At 32.4% G+C, this 16,322-nt stretch overlaps 1 protein-coding gene across 2 annotated transcripts in view; it reads right to left on the bottom strand.

The window, feature by feature from the left end:
- LOC124369720 (galactosylgalactosylxylosylprotein 3-beta-glucuronosyltransferase P-like) overlaps positions 1-16,322 on the bottom strand; it is a 209,576-nt gene that overhangs the window by 16,195 nt on the left and 177,059 nt on the right. For both annotated transcript variants that reach the window (XM_046827777.1, XM_046827778.1), the window contains one exon: positions 7,566-7,803. In XM_046827777.1, the coding sequence (XP_046683733.1) occupies positions 7,566-7,781 (216 nt within the window). In that variant the 5' untranslated portion in view covers positions 7,782-7,803. The remainder of the gene's footprint in view (positions 1-7,565; positions 7,804-16,322) is intronic.

The following is a 16,322-nucleotide window of genomic DNA, read 5'->3' as shown; positions in this document are numbered from 1 at the left end:
GTTTGAGACAAAAAGAGAACCATAAGGAGAAGAAAGCATTGTTGTTGGGAAATGAGCCTGCATGAACTTAGACGCCTGTGTGTATATTTGAGTTACTATTGCCAAATTAATAACAGACTGAATATTAAACATTTATAAAGTAAAAAATATAATAAAAAAAGGTACAAATTGTGTGAATTTAATTTATGTGTTAAAGGGTGAAAGATAACTGTAAATTTAAGAGTAGATTACTATAGTACATATAAGCAACAAGAATAACACTATTACAGAAGATTAAAATTGGCCTGTCATAGTGATAAGGGAAGATGAAGGGAGGGGTAGCCAAATGCACGTCAGATTTTCTGCCTGTAGTTCGTAGATAGCATTGTAGTTTTCTCAACAGACAATAAAAACAACAACTGCTTAAATTTTCTTTTAAAAATGAATATAGAAATTTCATTAAAAAACTAAAAATTTAGAAACTGTTACTGATATTTATAAAACGTTTGTGAGCCAGATAGTAAGAATTTATGTTTTTTTAAAAACATAGTTTATTGCAGAGATGAAATTCCTGTATATCTAGAATAATGCATGTTATGGTTATGTTAAATTCTTTCAAACAGATCACCTAAAGTTTTATACAAGTGAATTAATAAACGAAGTTTTATAAAAAGCTGTCTTATTGTTAACGTTTTTATTTCTTGTAAAATGGAAGTTGGAAATCTAAGACATTTTTAAAAAGTTCTTTTAAAATTGATTTCTGAACCTACTAGTGTGCTGTTTATTATTATTTTACTTCTTATTGTTTCTTTTCCTTTGAAAGCCATTACTTTTGGTTTAGCTAATGATAGCTTTATGTTCAATTCTTTACAGATTTATTCCAGGTTATATATACTGGTTTGGAGATTGTTTACATTTTCCCCTATCAGAGTAAGGTCATCAGTATAAAGTATCAAATTGAATGTGATATCTTTTCAAGTTTAATTTCTCTATTAAATCCACAGACATAGTCTTATTCTTGAAATTTATAATGAATAAATAATGCTTCTTTCCAATGTTGAATATAGTACCCAACATCAATGTATATAATAATTAGTTTTTTTTGTTTTATAACCAATGTCTATAATAACTACTGTACAGTCGTATAAGCTTCTGACCACATTGACTAGGTGTTGTGGATATCCTTTCTTTAGAATGATGAACCATAATTTTTCCCTATTTACATTATCAAATGCTTTTTCGAGATCTATAAAAAGTATACGTGTGTTTTTATTGCACTCATGCCATTTCTCAATGTTTTGTTGTGTAGTCAATGTCTTATAAATGGTTCAGCGTCCCTTTCTAAATCGTATTTGGTCTTTAACTATTGCGTTTTCTGTTACTATCAAATGTTCAGTATTTTGGAATACATAAGTTGGCAAAATACAAATTAAATGTCCATTTTCAAGATAATACAAAAAACACCCTAAATTCCTGGGGCCATACTTCATCACTTGCTAACACTTAAAAGTCACCTAGAAAAGACTGTGAGTAAAATCAAAACCAGAGCCAAAATAATATGACAACTAGTTGGATCACTATAGGGAGCCAACACACAAGTTTTGCGCACTTCAGCTCTGTTTTTGGTCTACTCAGCAGCTGAATACTTTTCTACAGTCTGTCTACTCAATTTGCATAGTAGAAGAGTTGACTTACAACTTAAGTGGGTTATAGGGATAGTAAGTGGAAACTGACAAGATTTTGTCAAACCCCGAATAGATCTTACAGGACCTCCCACACAAAGGAGATTGATCCAATCCTACAGACTGCCAGTCATCTAAAAAAGGAACAAATGTTTATACGAAATTGCCTGGACGTTATTATTTTTAGTTCATAATACTGCTCTCTGTGTCTGTTTATGAGTTAAACACGTGTTTCTTCCTTTATTGTGATGGTACACCCATCACACAGTGTCTTTGAGGCCAACATTGGAGCTAAAAGAAGTTCTATAGAACTCAAAAGTGTATTCTCTTACTTAAAATACAAGCACACTTCAGACAGCATTAGGCCGTCATCATCTTTTAGGATATTATACAACAGGCTGCTTTAAATAAGGAACATAAAACAATTTTTTTGAACTTATTGAATCTTCAAAAGGTATTATACAAATTTTATGTTACAACGGAAGGTGAAACATAGAAACATTTATTTGTAATTTACATTTATAAAGTAGACGATGTGGAGATATTGGTGAACTGTGTTGGTTCATGTTTACCAAAAGAGATATTCTAAAGGAAAATCTGCCACCTACCCATTTCATCATAGCAAAAGATATTAAGAATCCATTACAAGTTATAGAATTGCAACATGCGAATTTTCAAATTACCTGACCTTCCAGATCTCTATTATACAAGTTTTCTCAGAAAAGGAAGGAAATCACTACCATCCTATAACTAGCAATAAACCACATGCTTCAATTTGTTTCCTAGAATTAATAAATGGCAATTTCGACACTAAGTGCTGTAAATTGGTAGAGTTGAACGCACTGAAGAACTATACAAATATGGAGCCCAGGAAGAGCTGTCTCAACAACGGTGAGGGTGATGATAAAAAAATACTTTTGAAATCAGATGATTACTTATAGACCCATTTAAATATTTTTTCTATAACACTAAAGTATCATCAGCTAGTAAAAACTGTTCTTAAAAAAAATTATACAACTATATTATATGCCAATAAAAAAGAAAAATCTCAAAGTTACAATAATTACTGTACCTACAGAGCTACATACCTAAGAGAATAGAGGGGACATGTATTCAAGGGTTAAGTTTGTTCCTTATTTTCTAAGAAACAAAATGAATGACTAAACAGTCCTTGTTGTCAGTATGACTATAATCAGTTTACAGCATGACAGAGAGGCCAATGCCTGTTTAGATGGTCATGTTTGAAGTATGTACAGCATGTATATTTCATTACATATCAGTTTTCATCAATTGGGAATTGTTCTTTAAAAATTTACATCCAACATATAATAATTAGGCTATTATACAATGTAGTGATAAGAATCTGATAAACCAAAAAACATGAATGCTGTACATAGGATTTCTCATTTCAAAATATATCAGAATCATTATTGATCTATTTTAATAATTATTATTCCAAATAAAAATAATGAACTATGTTTTACTAAATAATGAAAGTTTTATACTAAATGTGTAAATAAATGTTACAAACATATCTGTTAATACTACTCTCTGAACAGAAATTATTGTAACAATATTATCTACACTTCAAAATATTGTTATTGTGTATATGTATGAGTATGCACTATGTTTGTAGGTTTGTTTCTATATATTCATATAGTAAATAAGACCATGAATGTTTTCTTCAACAAATAGCTTTTTACTAGTTGAAGAAGTTACAAGAAAAAGATAAAAAGTTGTTTTAGTACATAAAATCTGTAGGCCCTACTAAAACTATAAATCTGTACGGCAAAATATTATGTTTGACATTTAGTATAGAAATTATACTTAAGAATGAAAGAACACAAGTATGATATGTAAAAAAATGTTGTTTGTAATGTAAGTAATTATAATGGATGTTAATGTATATATATGAAAACGCCTGGACTAGACTCCAAGCAGCTTTTCGGTACGTTTGAACCTTTTTCTTTCCCTTCTTTTCTTTTTTCTGTTCTTTATTTTTGTATGTACTAATACCTTCTCCATCTGATGAAGAGAACAGATCCAATCCTCTAAATGTTGTGTTATACCTTTTGTAACATATAACGATGGCAAATATCTGAAATCCTGTTAAACTAAACTATCTCTATCCTACCCTGAACAACAACAGTTAAAAAAACATTCTTGTGAAATTCCAAAACTTAACTTTAATCCTTAAATGGACTTTGACTGTTTTAAACTGAAGCTGACTGCATATTCAACTCTTATCAATTATTGGGTATAGTACTAATTACAGTTTCTTGCCAGCACTGACAAGAGTAACATATGTTTTCTTCTTTAATTATGGAGTTAAGTGAGCGAAAACTTTTAACAGGGATGATGATGCATGGTTACGGTGATCGTATCCGATCTCACAAAGAATTGAGGAACTTATTCAATTATTTGCAATCCGATTGAAATCCTATATTGAGATCGGTAGTAGCAAAAACAATTAATTAGGTGTTTTGAAGAAACAGGTTATGTCAAGAATCGTGCTAGTTCAGGCAGACCTAAATCAGCAACAACAGAGGGACAACATAAAAAACCACTTCATTGTCAAGGCAACATGGGATTTCTCAAGCACCTGTCTAAGATTTTGAAAGAAAATAAGTACAAACTATACAAAATTCATCTGGCCACAAGCTTAAGTTTAAGAGTTTTGTGATGGAATAATGAATAAATTTGAAAGTGTGACAATCAGATTAAATCTAATTGTTTTCAGTGACAAAGCAAATTTTATGCTTAATGCAGAAGTTAATAGACACAATTTGTGATTATGGAGTGATTGATATAAACACTATCTGGATGTAGGAACAACAAATACAACATTCAGAAAAAATCAACTTATGGCTTAGTTTTATAGGAGGATTCAGCAACATATAACAACAATCTAGGAAGTCACAAATGATCTTGAAGAAGTATGATTTCAACAAGATGGAGTGCCTCCACATTATAACCTGGAAGTTTGGCACTATTTGGAAAATGTTCTTCTGGAACCATGGATAGGTAGACACAATACTTCTGAGTAGCCTGTCAGATCACCAGATTTGTCACCACTGGACTACTTCATTTGTGTTTAAAAATTTCCAATTTCCAGGCAGGTGGGCACATTGAGCCATGTATAAAAAACAAAATTTGTATGTGTTATGAGTACATTATGAGTATGGTTTTTCTACTTAAACACACCAAAAAGTTATCTGAATGTCTCCAGACTTTTAATTAACTTGTATAGTATTTAGTGCGCTGTACATTTTTCTGGATTGAATAACTTTACTTTACTAATATTATAATTCTGTACAGTAAAATATGATGTATAGTTTCATATTTATTCTAGAAATTATACTTATGGATGAAACAACATAAAAAAACTGTGATTATTATTTCCAAAAATATACATCAAGTAGGAATTAAATGAGTGGCATATAATGAGTGGCATATAATGAGGGGGATTATGAGGAGCAATTCATAGATATCTCGGAAAATTGTTGTTCCAAGTAATTATTTTACCCTCAAATGTATACTGCATTGAAATGTTTTTACTGGAAAAACCAATATGTGGTTCAAACAAAAGATGATTAAAGTGTGTCAGAGTCGAAGTTAATAAACGTTAGTGAAATGCTATTGCATGGCTATTCAACTTTCTACAGATAACATGAAGCCATTCATGGACACAACCATACAGAAGCTTTGAAGTTGCTGTTCTGCTAGCAAGCTTTATATCAGTTTAAATTGATAAGCAGTAAACTCCATTTAATATATAAAGTTCTAAATTATGATTAACTTCTGTATACATAACAATTTTATAGATTTTTACAGATTGTAGAAATATATATTTGAATATACAATAAAGATAATTGTATTTAAAGTTATAAACTTAGTTGCGATAGCCACATTTCTGCATGTGTTTTGTAATTTGTGTGGGATACGCAGCTTGTGAAAATTATTATAGCTAAATTTTAAAAAAATACTCAATTCAAAACATATAAAATAATAGTATGCATGTTTGTGTGTAAAGTATAAAAGTGTAACATATTTGTAAGACACATTTACAGCCATGTTTGTAAGGTACAGACATTTTTCATATCAGATTTTGCTTCTAACAATTACGGATGGACAAAAACAAGAAGAAAATGTAGATACTTATCCATGATACCCGCTATAGATGTCCTGTCCATGAAGAAAAAACAGTTGCTTTTAGACAGTATTTTGAATTTTGTCACTCTTTCTCCTGTACTTATTAGATGGGAGATAATGATAAATCAACAATAAAAAAAAACTTAATTATTTTATAACTAGCAATTTTTTTGATGAAATGTTGTTCCCATTATTTATTTTGCGACAAGCATGAAGATGTGTGGCTATCTACTGTGTTGTGATGAATAACACAAAATATATATCATATTTATTTACTTTCCCAAATCTTGCACAAACCATGATACTCTCTGGGAATATCTAACTATTACTCTAAATAATAAAAACAGTTATAGCAGTAATAAAATCAGTGAAACACAAAAACCTGCAAGATTACCTATTTAGAATTATTTAGCACCAGATTTATATGGTATTGGTATTAACATGAGTAAGAAGGTTCTGACCAAATAAGTCAAATGTGATTCTAAATATTACAACTACTCTGAGATTGCTTAAATAAATAAACTTGTAAAATGCATTTTATTTCCAAGTGTTTCTCAGTTTACAAAATTATTTGCAGAATAAATACAAATAAATAAAATGTAAAATAAGACTTAAAACTACATAAAAATAAACAGAAAAATTACAACAAAGTAAATCAACAATTCGTCCAACTAATCTTGTCATCATGAATTTAATTTAGTACTAACTAAAATCTAATTATGCATAATCTAATTATATTTGCTTGATTTTAATTTTTAAACATTTGTGATGAAGTTATTTAAGGTGATCTGGGTAGTTTGTTAAACAATTTAAGACTGAAGTAAAAGAATCTCCTCCTCCCCAACTCTAACTCAACTTTTAAAAAGTGGAGCGAGTGTGCGACATGGCACGTCTCATATTGAGAAACCTTCCTCTGGTATGAGAGTCTCCCGTTCAGATACTGTGACTCCCCATACGATAGAACCTTTGAGATGTTATTACCGTAGGTAGGATAAAAAATAATAAAATACAGAAAATATGAAAGCCTGCATTACCTGCAACTTTATGGATTCAGACAGCAGATCTCTAAACCTGTGGAGGCTCCTTAGTTTACCAATGGCACTCTGAATAGTGTATATGACATGATCAGAGAAATGAGGTGTTTGTCCAGCACGACAGTAACAGTCTTCCCTCTGCCATACACAGTCAAACATTCCTCACCAAGAGTATCTCTCACACCTATGCCACTAAGGGGCTCCACCAAGTTTTAGGAACAAGATGAAGTACAGTGTGTTTGCCCAAATTGAGTTTGAAACCATTGTCATCAGACCACTGGCAGATACTCTCAAGATCAGAGTTTATACTACATCAATATTGCCAGGGTCATAAGACAAGTGCAGCTGGTCATCTACATACAAATATACTCCATAACTCTGCATACAATTATGAAAATCAGCAGTGTATAGGTTGTAGAGCAAAGGTCCGAGACAACTTCCCTGAGGCACTCATCTCTGTTTAAAGAAAGCAACAGATGTCCCCATTCCCAATCTTGTCACCTGGCATGTATCTTCCAGATATCATTTCACCCATTTGATTACACTGTTGCCAAGTCCATAAGAGAGTATTTTTGCCTTCACATGGAGAATTAATTATAACTGCACAAAACTTCAACATACAGACCAATCTGCTGCTAAGCTGACCACAACTATCTCAAGTGTTCAGGAATTTTCACTCTGACCTTAGAGTCGAGTATATATTAGATGAAAAGCTTACCTGAAGAGCAATATCACGAATAACTCTTTCACCAACAGCAGCCATGACACTGTCGTCTATCTGTAGTTGATCGATGGCTGTTTGCATAGTCTCAGACAGAGGCTGAGGTTGCTGTGTAGTTATCAGCCAGGAGCTGGCTAGCTGGTACTGGGCGACTACCAGACCAGCACAGATTACCATCACCAGCCACATCTTGCGTGATCTGGACAGCTTCATCAAGGATTCTTACTGTGATCACCTGTAACAGTATTTAAGACTGATTTTGTTTGTTACATGATATAAGGAAACAATCCAGAGACAGTATTGCAACAATAAAAAAATCAAAGCAGGAATATAATCCCTCAAAACTGTAAAGTTCTATACTTACAGACTATTACTTTAATAACCGGCTGTAGTAAAAGCAATGTCCTTTACCTTTACTCCAATATACAATGAAAAACCTCAAACACTTTTCAGCCCTTATTTTAGGATTTAGATACATGGGAGATGTCTCATTTCAAAGATATGAATATTACACATCCAAACTATCTTTTAGTTTTTCTTTAAAGTGTATACTTTTAGAATTTAATCAAAAAGTAATAAAAAGTTTAAAACTTTTCTGATTAACAAAAAAAAAATAACACATTTGGATGTATATTAATGATATATTTGAAACGAGTCATTTCCAATAACTCTATGACCACAAATAAGGAAATGAAAGTGTTTGATGTTTAACATTCTTTGTGCTGAGATCAGTATGGCTACCAGTACAGCAGGCTCTTATTACTGCTGCCTTACTACAATAATATCTACTAATTGGAAATAGCTACTTTCATGTTAATCAATTTAATGAGAAAAGTTCACTTTTAGTCCGTTATTTCTGAACAAAAATTATGTACTATTTTGCCAACATTTTATATAGCATTTATTTCATTTTTATTCAAACATTTAACATAAAATAAGTGATAAAGTATAATGTTGACAAATACTTCTAAGCATGGCAAATATGTGTCAGTATAAAACCTCCTGTCAGTATAATACCTATAAGGCTTTGAGTTTTAAGTAAACATATAATTCGACGTACAATGAAATGAGTTCAGTTTTTATCATAAGATTCTGGGATATATCATTCTGTCAGACTTTTTTGACATACAAACCCAATTCATTCATGAAAAAATTTTCCACAATCAGTGAGTACTGTAGTTGATTGTACTTTTAAAACTGAGTCAGCTTTAATAAATATACTTCATTATTAATGTATTAACTTGTATTATTAATATATTGTTTCAATAATAGAAATTTCATTTATTTTATTGGTTAAAAATAAAGTAATTCACACAATGTGTTGGGCTAGCCCTGCGGAGCATTGTCGCCCCTTGTTTATTAAACTTAAAATGTTAATTGTGGTGAACTTATATATTTTCAGTACACTGATGTACTTAAAAAGCTTGTATTTTCTTAGGTGAATTTGTCATCAGCAAAAATATACATGTCATAATAGGCCTACATATGGAAAAAGCAAAATTGATATCCCAATGCATAGATGAACAAAGACTACCAAATCATACAAACATATGGTATAAAATTTTTCAATAAATTACCACTATCTGCTAGAAATGCGCCTACAAGTATGTTTAGGATTAGAATGTACAGCTGATTGCTTAAAACTGCATTTTACTCTATAAAAGAATTCTTTGGCTTTGAAATTACTGTTGATTTTAATTAGGCTAATATAGTTTTACTTTTAATTTTAATTAGGCTTATAGTTTTAAGATAATTTCATATATTTTAATTTTTACATTTATGGACAAAACCTATTTCATTATGTATGATTGATCAAAAAGACTATTTGACTATATATATATGGTAGTCTTTTAATTAGTAAATATTAAAACTACTCTTGCTAATTCACTAAGAGTAAATATGACTTGCTGCTAATCAGTGCCTAAATATTACAGCCATGTACTGACATTCAGCTTTCAATTTAATCATGCTAACATAGTCTTCGTTCTGCAACTAAATTTACTCTAAGTAGGAAATTACATTTTCTCATAATTAATTTTTTGAGATAAGACCGAAAGGTGAGGTCACATAGGGACGCTGTAGTTTACTCTTGAAAGGGAATTGAGAGAGAGAGAGAATGGTAGTTTTTATCCCAGTTCTAGTCCCATATTACTCTGGTGCTGGTCTTAAAACCATTTTATATTTGTGACACCATAAAAATAACACTTTAAAAAAGAAAGTAACATGGCAATAGGTTACGGTGACATTTGCTAACCACATTCATTTATTATATTTAATAATGTCTTCCTGTTTTGACCCTATAATACAAAATGAATTTTATGATGAAAAATGTAACACTGATTCTACTTCAGACACTATTAGGTAACTAGCTAGACAGCTTCAAAAATCAAGCATCATGCAAAGTGTACACAAAAATATACTTTATAAGATTTTTCAACAAATATACTTTTTGTTCAACAATTTGTTTTTTTTATTTTATTGATGGTAATTATATTGGTGACAATCTCAACTCAAAATTCTCAGAATTCCAATACACAGAACCACAACCTATAACCGATCCTTCACCGTCACTGCCTGTAGATTATGGAACTCCTTACCAGATTCTGTGAAACAAATTGAGAGCCGCGAACAGTTTGTGGCGGAGCTGAGACTAAGATACCCGGACCAGATGATCATGGCGGGCGGCGGGGCTACTCTTTGAATCGTGTCTGTGTGATCGGAAGAGTGAATGGAATATTGTGTTAGTAAGTTTTAGTTAATAAGCCTTATTTTATACTATTATGATAGTTTTTGTTTAAGATGTTAAATGTAAGAAAGGACCATACGGTCCTAAATTCCCCTCAATAAAGAAGTATTTCTATTATATTCTATTCTATTTTATCTCATGCTAAAGAAAACCTAATACAAGTTTAATATTCCACCATTTGTAAGCTGTGAATTTTTAGCCTTACATTTTGTCATGAGATGAATATGGGTATGGTACATGCATGGTACAACAAGTGACTGCAAGCTTACCAAAAGTTACAAACAACACACACAAAACATTATTCAAAAATATATTTTGTGTTAGTCAAATATTTGCAAGAAAGAAAATTATTTGCCACATAAGTTCTATGTTCAAGATATGTAACTTTTGACAAAATTATTTCTCTGGGTATAAAATACTGTACTTTACCTATCAAGGAAGTTTTTAAATAACATAATTTAAATCAATACTGCTCAACTGTATGGTATCAGTATACAAGTTGTTTGAAAAGTCTGGGTACGGCTTAATATTTTACAAACCATAGCAGATAACATCTATAAACTTTGCACAGTGTCATATGGCTATGTAAACTATTTTTCCTTGCTATGACCATGACATGCCAACCATGGGGGGACGGCCCACAGAGGAAAACATGGAAATCTTAAATTAAAGCATGGGTCGAATGATACTTCATTTGAATTTGAAAGAGCTCACTTAGTAGAGTTGAATGCCGCAAATCACATCTCAAAAGGTTTATCCAATCAGAAATGGCGGGTTGTTTTAGGTACACATTGTGAAGTACATTATGCGCTGCCATTTCTGACTGGATCGTCGTATTCTGATGCAGTAGGCGGCGTTTCACTGTACTAAAATGGTTTCACTGATTAGTATTTATAAAAAATAACAAAAAAATTTAATTCAAAATTTAAGTGGCAAGTTAACTATTTCACCAACAAAGAACAATGATAGAACTTAAGTATTGATATTATCCACTTTAACATTTTTAAATGTTTAAACTAATTTATTTAAGAGGAACTTTGATGTTTACTATTGTAAAAGTTTCCATTCATGGATGCTGTCACTTTCTAATGTTAGACAAAATGACCTGGGTTTTCCCTCCTTATCATTTCAGGTTGTTATCAACAACAGACAAAGTCCTACATCTATTAATTCCTGTTACGGGAAATCACATTGTCAGTTCTCAGTTCTTTTAGATTTTTTGTGAGTGCGCGTACAGTGTTAGTTGTTTCTAGTTTAAAATTGTTGAATTTCAAGTTAGTACCGAAAGAGAAATGGAATTATCAGACATTGACAGAATTAATATACTCATTATGAGAGGATATGGTGATCTCAAGCGCTCTTACCAAACCGTAGCAGATTTATTTCATGAAATATTTCCGAACAGACCACCTATTTCAGAAAATGGTGTTGTCACCACCGTCCGCCGTTTCGAAGAAAATGCAACTGTAAAAGATCTTCGTTGCAGAGGCAGACCTAAAACAGCGACTAATGAGGACATGGCTACCGACGTACTTGTAACCGTCATTGAAAAACCACATTCGACTACCAGGAATCTTGCTACTGAGTATAACATTAGTACATATTCTCTATGGAAAATTTTAAATTCTAACAATTACCACCCTTATAAGGTACATCTTGTACATGAACTATCCGAGGATGATTTTGATAGAGGTATCGAATTCTGCAATACAATGATGCAAAAGTTAGATACAGACCCGAATTTTGTTAACAACATCGTTTTTTCAGACGAAGCAAGTTTTTTGTTAAATGGAAATCTCAACCGACATAACTGTCGGTACTGGTCAGATACAAACCCTCACTGGATGAGAGAAGCTCACACCCAACATCCACAAAAAGTGATTGTTTGGTCAGGCCTCATAGGATCCAATGTAATCGGTCCTTTTATTATCAATGGAAATCTAAATGGGGATAATTACCGCAACTTGTTGGTTGACAGAATTATTCCAGCTATCCGAAATTTGGGATTAAATTTTGATTCTGTTTGGTTCCAACAAGGTGGAGCGCCCCCTCATTATGCAGTAAACGTACGTGATCTTTTGGACCAAACATTTCTAGAACGGTGGATAGGTCGGAGAGGAAAAATACAATGGCCTGCTAGATAACCAGACCTGTCACTTTAGATTACTTCTTTTGGGGATATTTAAAAAATAAAGTTTATCAAACCAAGCCTTATGACATAAACGACTTAAGACAAAGAATATTACATGAAGCGGCAGAAATATCTCCTGAAATACAACACAGTGTTATGGATGGCTACTTCAACCGGCTAGCTCACTGTCAAACTGTAATGGGAGAACAATTTGAACATTTATTGTAAATAAAAGGTTAGTTGCAAATTATTAATAAGTAAGTACTTTGTTTTAAGATTGTATTTTCACATAGTGAATAAAATAGCATTGCTAGTGTGTAACTATGTTAATTCATAAACATAAAGACAACGTTTAGTTTTATTTATTGTGTTATAAATTTATGACATAATTTGCTAATTAAAAAAGTCAGTGAAAACACATCGGTTAGTAGAGTGGAACGCTGCCTACCGCATCAGAATACGACGATCCAGTCAGAAATGGCAGCGCATAATGTACTTCACAATGTGTACCTAAAACAACCCGCCATTTCTGATTGGATAAACCTTTTGAGATGCGATTTGCGGCATTCAACTCTACTAAGTGACCTCTTTCAAATTCAAATGAAGTATCACTCGACCCATGCTTTAATTTAAGATTTCCATGTTTTCCTCTGTGGGCCGTCCCCCCATGGTTGGCATGTCATGGTCATAGCAAGAAAAAATAGTTTACATAGCCATATGACGCTGTGCAAAGTTTATAGATATTATCTGCTATGGTTTGTAAAATATTAAGCCGTACCCAGACTTTTCAAACACCTTGTACATCCAGATACTCTGAGCAGCGTTTAACAATTAAATTTGTACAGAACATTGTTCTAGTAGTTATTCCAACTATTTACATGTTATTTTGGAGGAAAAGGAGGCATTATTGATATTGTGTTGGTTACAGGAAGCATTAAAGTTATAGGTGGGAGAGTGAAAGGGCATCAGGGTCTTTGTAGTTAATTTGGCACCAAGCTCTGATTGCTCAGGGTGATGCTAAGACTGATTTTTATTACAGGACATTACCATATGGATTCTGGAAAAGAGTACAGTGATGCTCTTCTCTGTAAATATTCATTTAAATCGGAAAGACTAAATAAATTTATTTTCAAGATAAAGGAAATGTTATTTAAAAATAAAATGACAAAAATTAGACATTTTTTAAAGATTGTCCATGGGTAAAATACTTCAAATAACCTTATAGTTATAAATCCAGGTAAAAAACATACACATATTTTATAAGAAGATGAAAACAAATATGTAGCATATTCAATACAAAACTGGTAAATATTGAATTGAATTGAATAATAGTTTATTTCCAAAATATTTACATGCATGCAGTATTTAAAGTAAGTTAAAACTTCATGAGAAAAATGTAAATAAAATATAGCAACAAATCCACAATAAGTCATTATAAATTTCGTTACTATACATTTGATGGAATTAAATTATGTAACTAATCGGTCATTAATTTATTATTAAATTTTCATTATCTTATTACTATGTCAGTTAAATGTGTACATATAAATATTAGAAAAAATAAACTTAAAGTGGCCTAGGAAATGAGTCTACATAGGCAGGAAAGCCTGTGCGTAGGCTCAAGTTGCTTCCCTGGAAATTTTTGATGGGACCCTCCAACCCAGCGGCTTCGCGATGTGCTCTTTTGATTTAAATTGGTCCGTGAAATCACCAACACGAGTGTCCGCAACGGCCATTGACAACATGACATTCCTGACACAACAGTCTCTGTTTTGAATACGGTAATCTTTTATCACTTTAAACAGGAAGTCGTGGTTCATGGGTGTAAACTAGAATCTCAAAATTCCAAATTTCACAAGCCTTTAATTTTTAAAACATTTGCCAACCAAATAAATTTCTGAAAAATGAGACTTGGAACTTTTTAAATAACTTTGACAGTGTCAATTACATGTATCGGGCGTTTAGTGATTGCTTTAATTACTATTTGGATGTTACATGTCCGTTCAAAAATATAAAAAACAGTCACAAAACTCAAAAGTTATCATGGCTTACAATAGGAATTCTTATTTCTCGAGAGAAACTGAAATTCTTTCACAAAATTTTCATTCAAACTGAAAATGAAGACTAAAATTTCTTTAGAACGTACCGGAGGATATATAAGAAAGTCTTACATAAGGTTAAAGCCTATGACATTAATAGAGCCTTGGGTGAGTGTGAACATTTTTTAAAGACAGCCTGGAAAATTATTTATAGTTCTTCTCGAGATATAAGTAAAGACAAAAACAAAGGTTCCAAGGTAATTGTAATCAAAGTTGAAGACAAAATTGTTAAAGATCAATTACAATGGCAAATGAATTCAATAAGTACTTTTCTTCTATGGCTTAAATGAACTCGTCATTTGCAGGAACACAATCTTGTGAAGGGCATGTTCTGGAGCCGGTTGCATCCATGGCTCTGACCCCTGTGTGTGAGGGGGAGGTAGCACGCGTCATACAGGCACTGAATTCGAAAAAAACACATGGCAGAAATGGGATGTCAGTGTGGTTACTTAAACGCTGCTTCAGGCACATATTGGAACCACTCACAAAATTGATAAACTTTTCATTGGAATCTGAAACTTTTCTATCGCTTCTGAAGACAGCCAAAGTCATTCCAATTTTCAAAAAAGACGATCCTTGTATTCCAAGCAACTATCGTTCTACTTCAATTCTGCCCGTGTTCAGAAAGTTTTTGAAAAGATTGTCTATGAAAAACTTGAAAACTTTCTGGAAAACAAGCTAGTTCTGAATCAAGAGAATTTTGGATTCAGATAAAAAACAGATCCACAATCGGTACCGTGAATAACCTTTTGAACGATGTATTGGAGAAGCGAGAACATGTGCTTAACATATTTCTTGACCTATCCAAAGCATTTGACTGTGTTTAGAGAAATGTGACGTTCAGGGGCTTCCAAAGTTGCCAATGGTATCTTTGCTCTGCGGAACTTAGGAAAATATTGTTCTGAAAAAAATGGCCTATTATGAGCTAGTATACCCACACTTTTCTTATGGAATAAGATTGTGGGGTGGCTGTGCAAAATACAAATTTGAAAGAGCCTTTCGGCTACAAAAGAAGGCAGTTAGAATCATCACAAAATTTAAAATTTAGAGAGTCGTGTATAGATGACTTCAGGAGTTTGGGATTACTGACTTTGCCCTGCCTCTATATCCTGGAAGTTGCCCTGTATTGTAGATACAAATGCGAATTAATACATGGTAGTGACGTCCACGGATATAATACGAGGGGAAGGGACAACCTGAGAGTTCAGTCTCACAGAACGATGGCTTATGAACAACTTCCATCGCAGGTTGGTGTTAAAGTGATCAACAGACTCCCGGAGTGCATCAAAGAATTGGCAACAAAGAAAAGTTTCAAAGCTTGATTACGAAATCTTTTAGTGTTGAATGCGTTTTATTCCGTTGATGAGTTCATGACAAATCGCTGAGAATGATAAAATTACTTTGTTAACTCTGTTGCCAAAATGAATAACATTTTTGTGCTGACGATTGTAAAAGAATGTTTAATTAATGTAACATTGTTAAAATTGATGTTTTAAAACTCAAATTGTATTAGAATAAGTTAGACGCATGCATACAATTGTAAAAAATTGTCTACTGCAATAAAGAAAAATTTGAATTTGAATTTTAAAATTTCAGCAGGCATAGCCTTGCGCCACCTAGCAAAGCTATGTTCCCCTAAAGTTCTAAAAATGGCCTACTATGGCCTAATTCATCCACACTTTGCGTATGGAGTGAGATTTTGGGGAGGTTGTGCCAAAAACAAATTTGAGCGAGTCTTTAGACTCCAAAAAAAGGCTGTCAGTACAATTGGAAAGTTA

This window comes from Homalodisca vitripennis, chromosome X, assembly GCF_021130785.1.
Source record: "Homalodisca vitripennis isolate AUS2020 chromosome X, UT_GWSS_2.1, whole genome shotgun sequence".
NCBI classification, from domain to species: domain Eukaryota; kingdom Metazoa; phylum Arthropoda; class Insecta; order Hemiptera; family Cicadellidae; genus Homalodisca; species Homalodisca vitripennis.
Note: the sequence above shows the minus strand (reverse complement) of the source record. Positions and strands in the feature narration are given on the sequence as shown.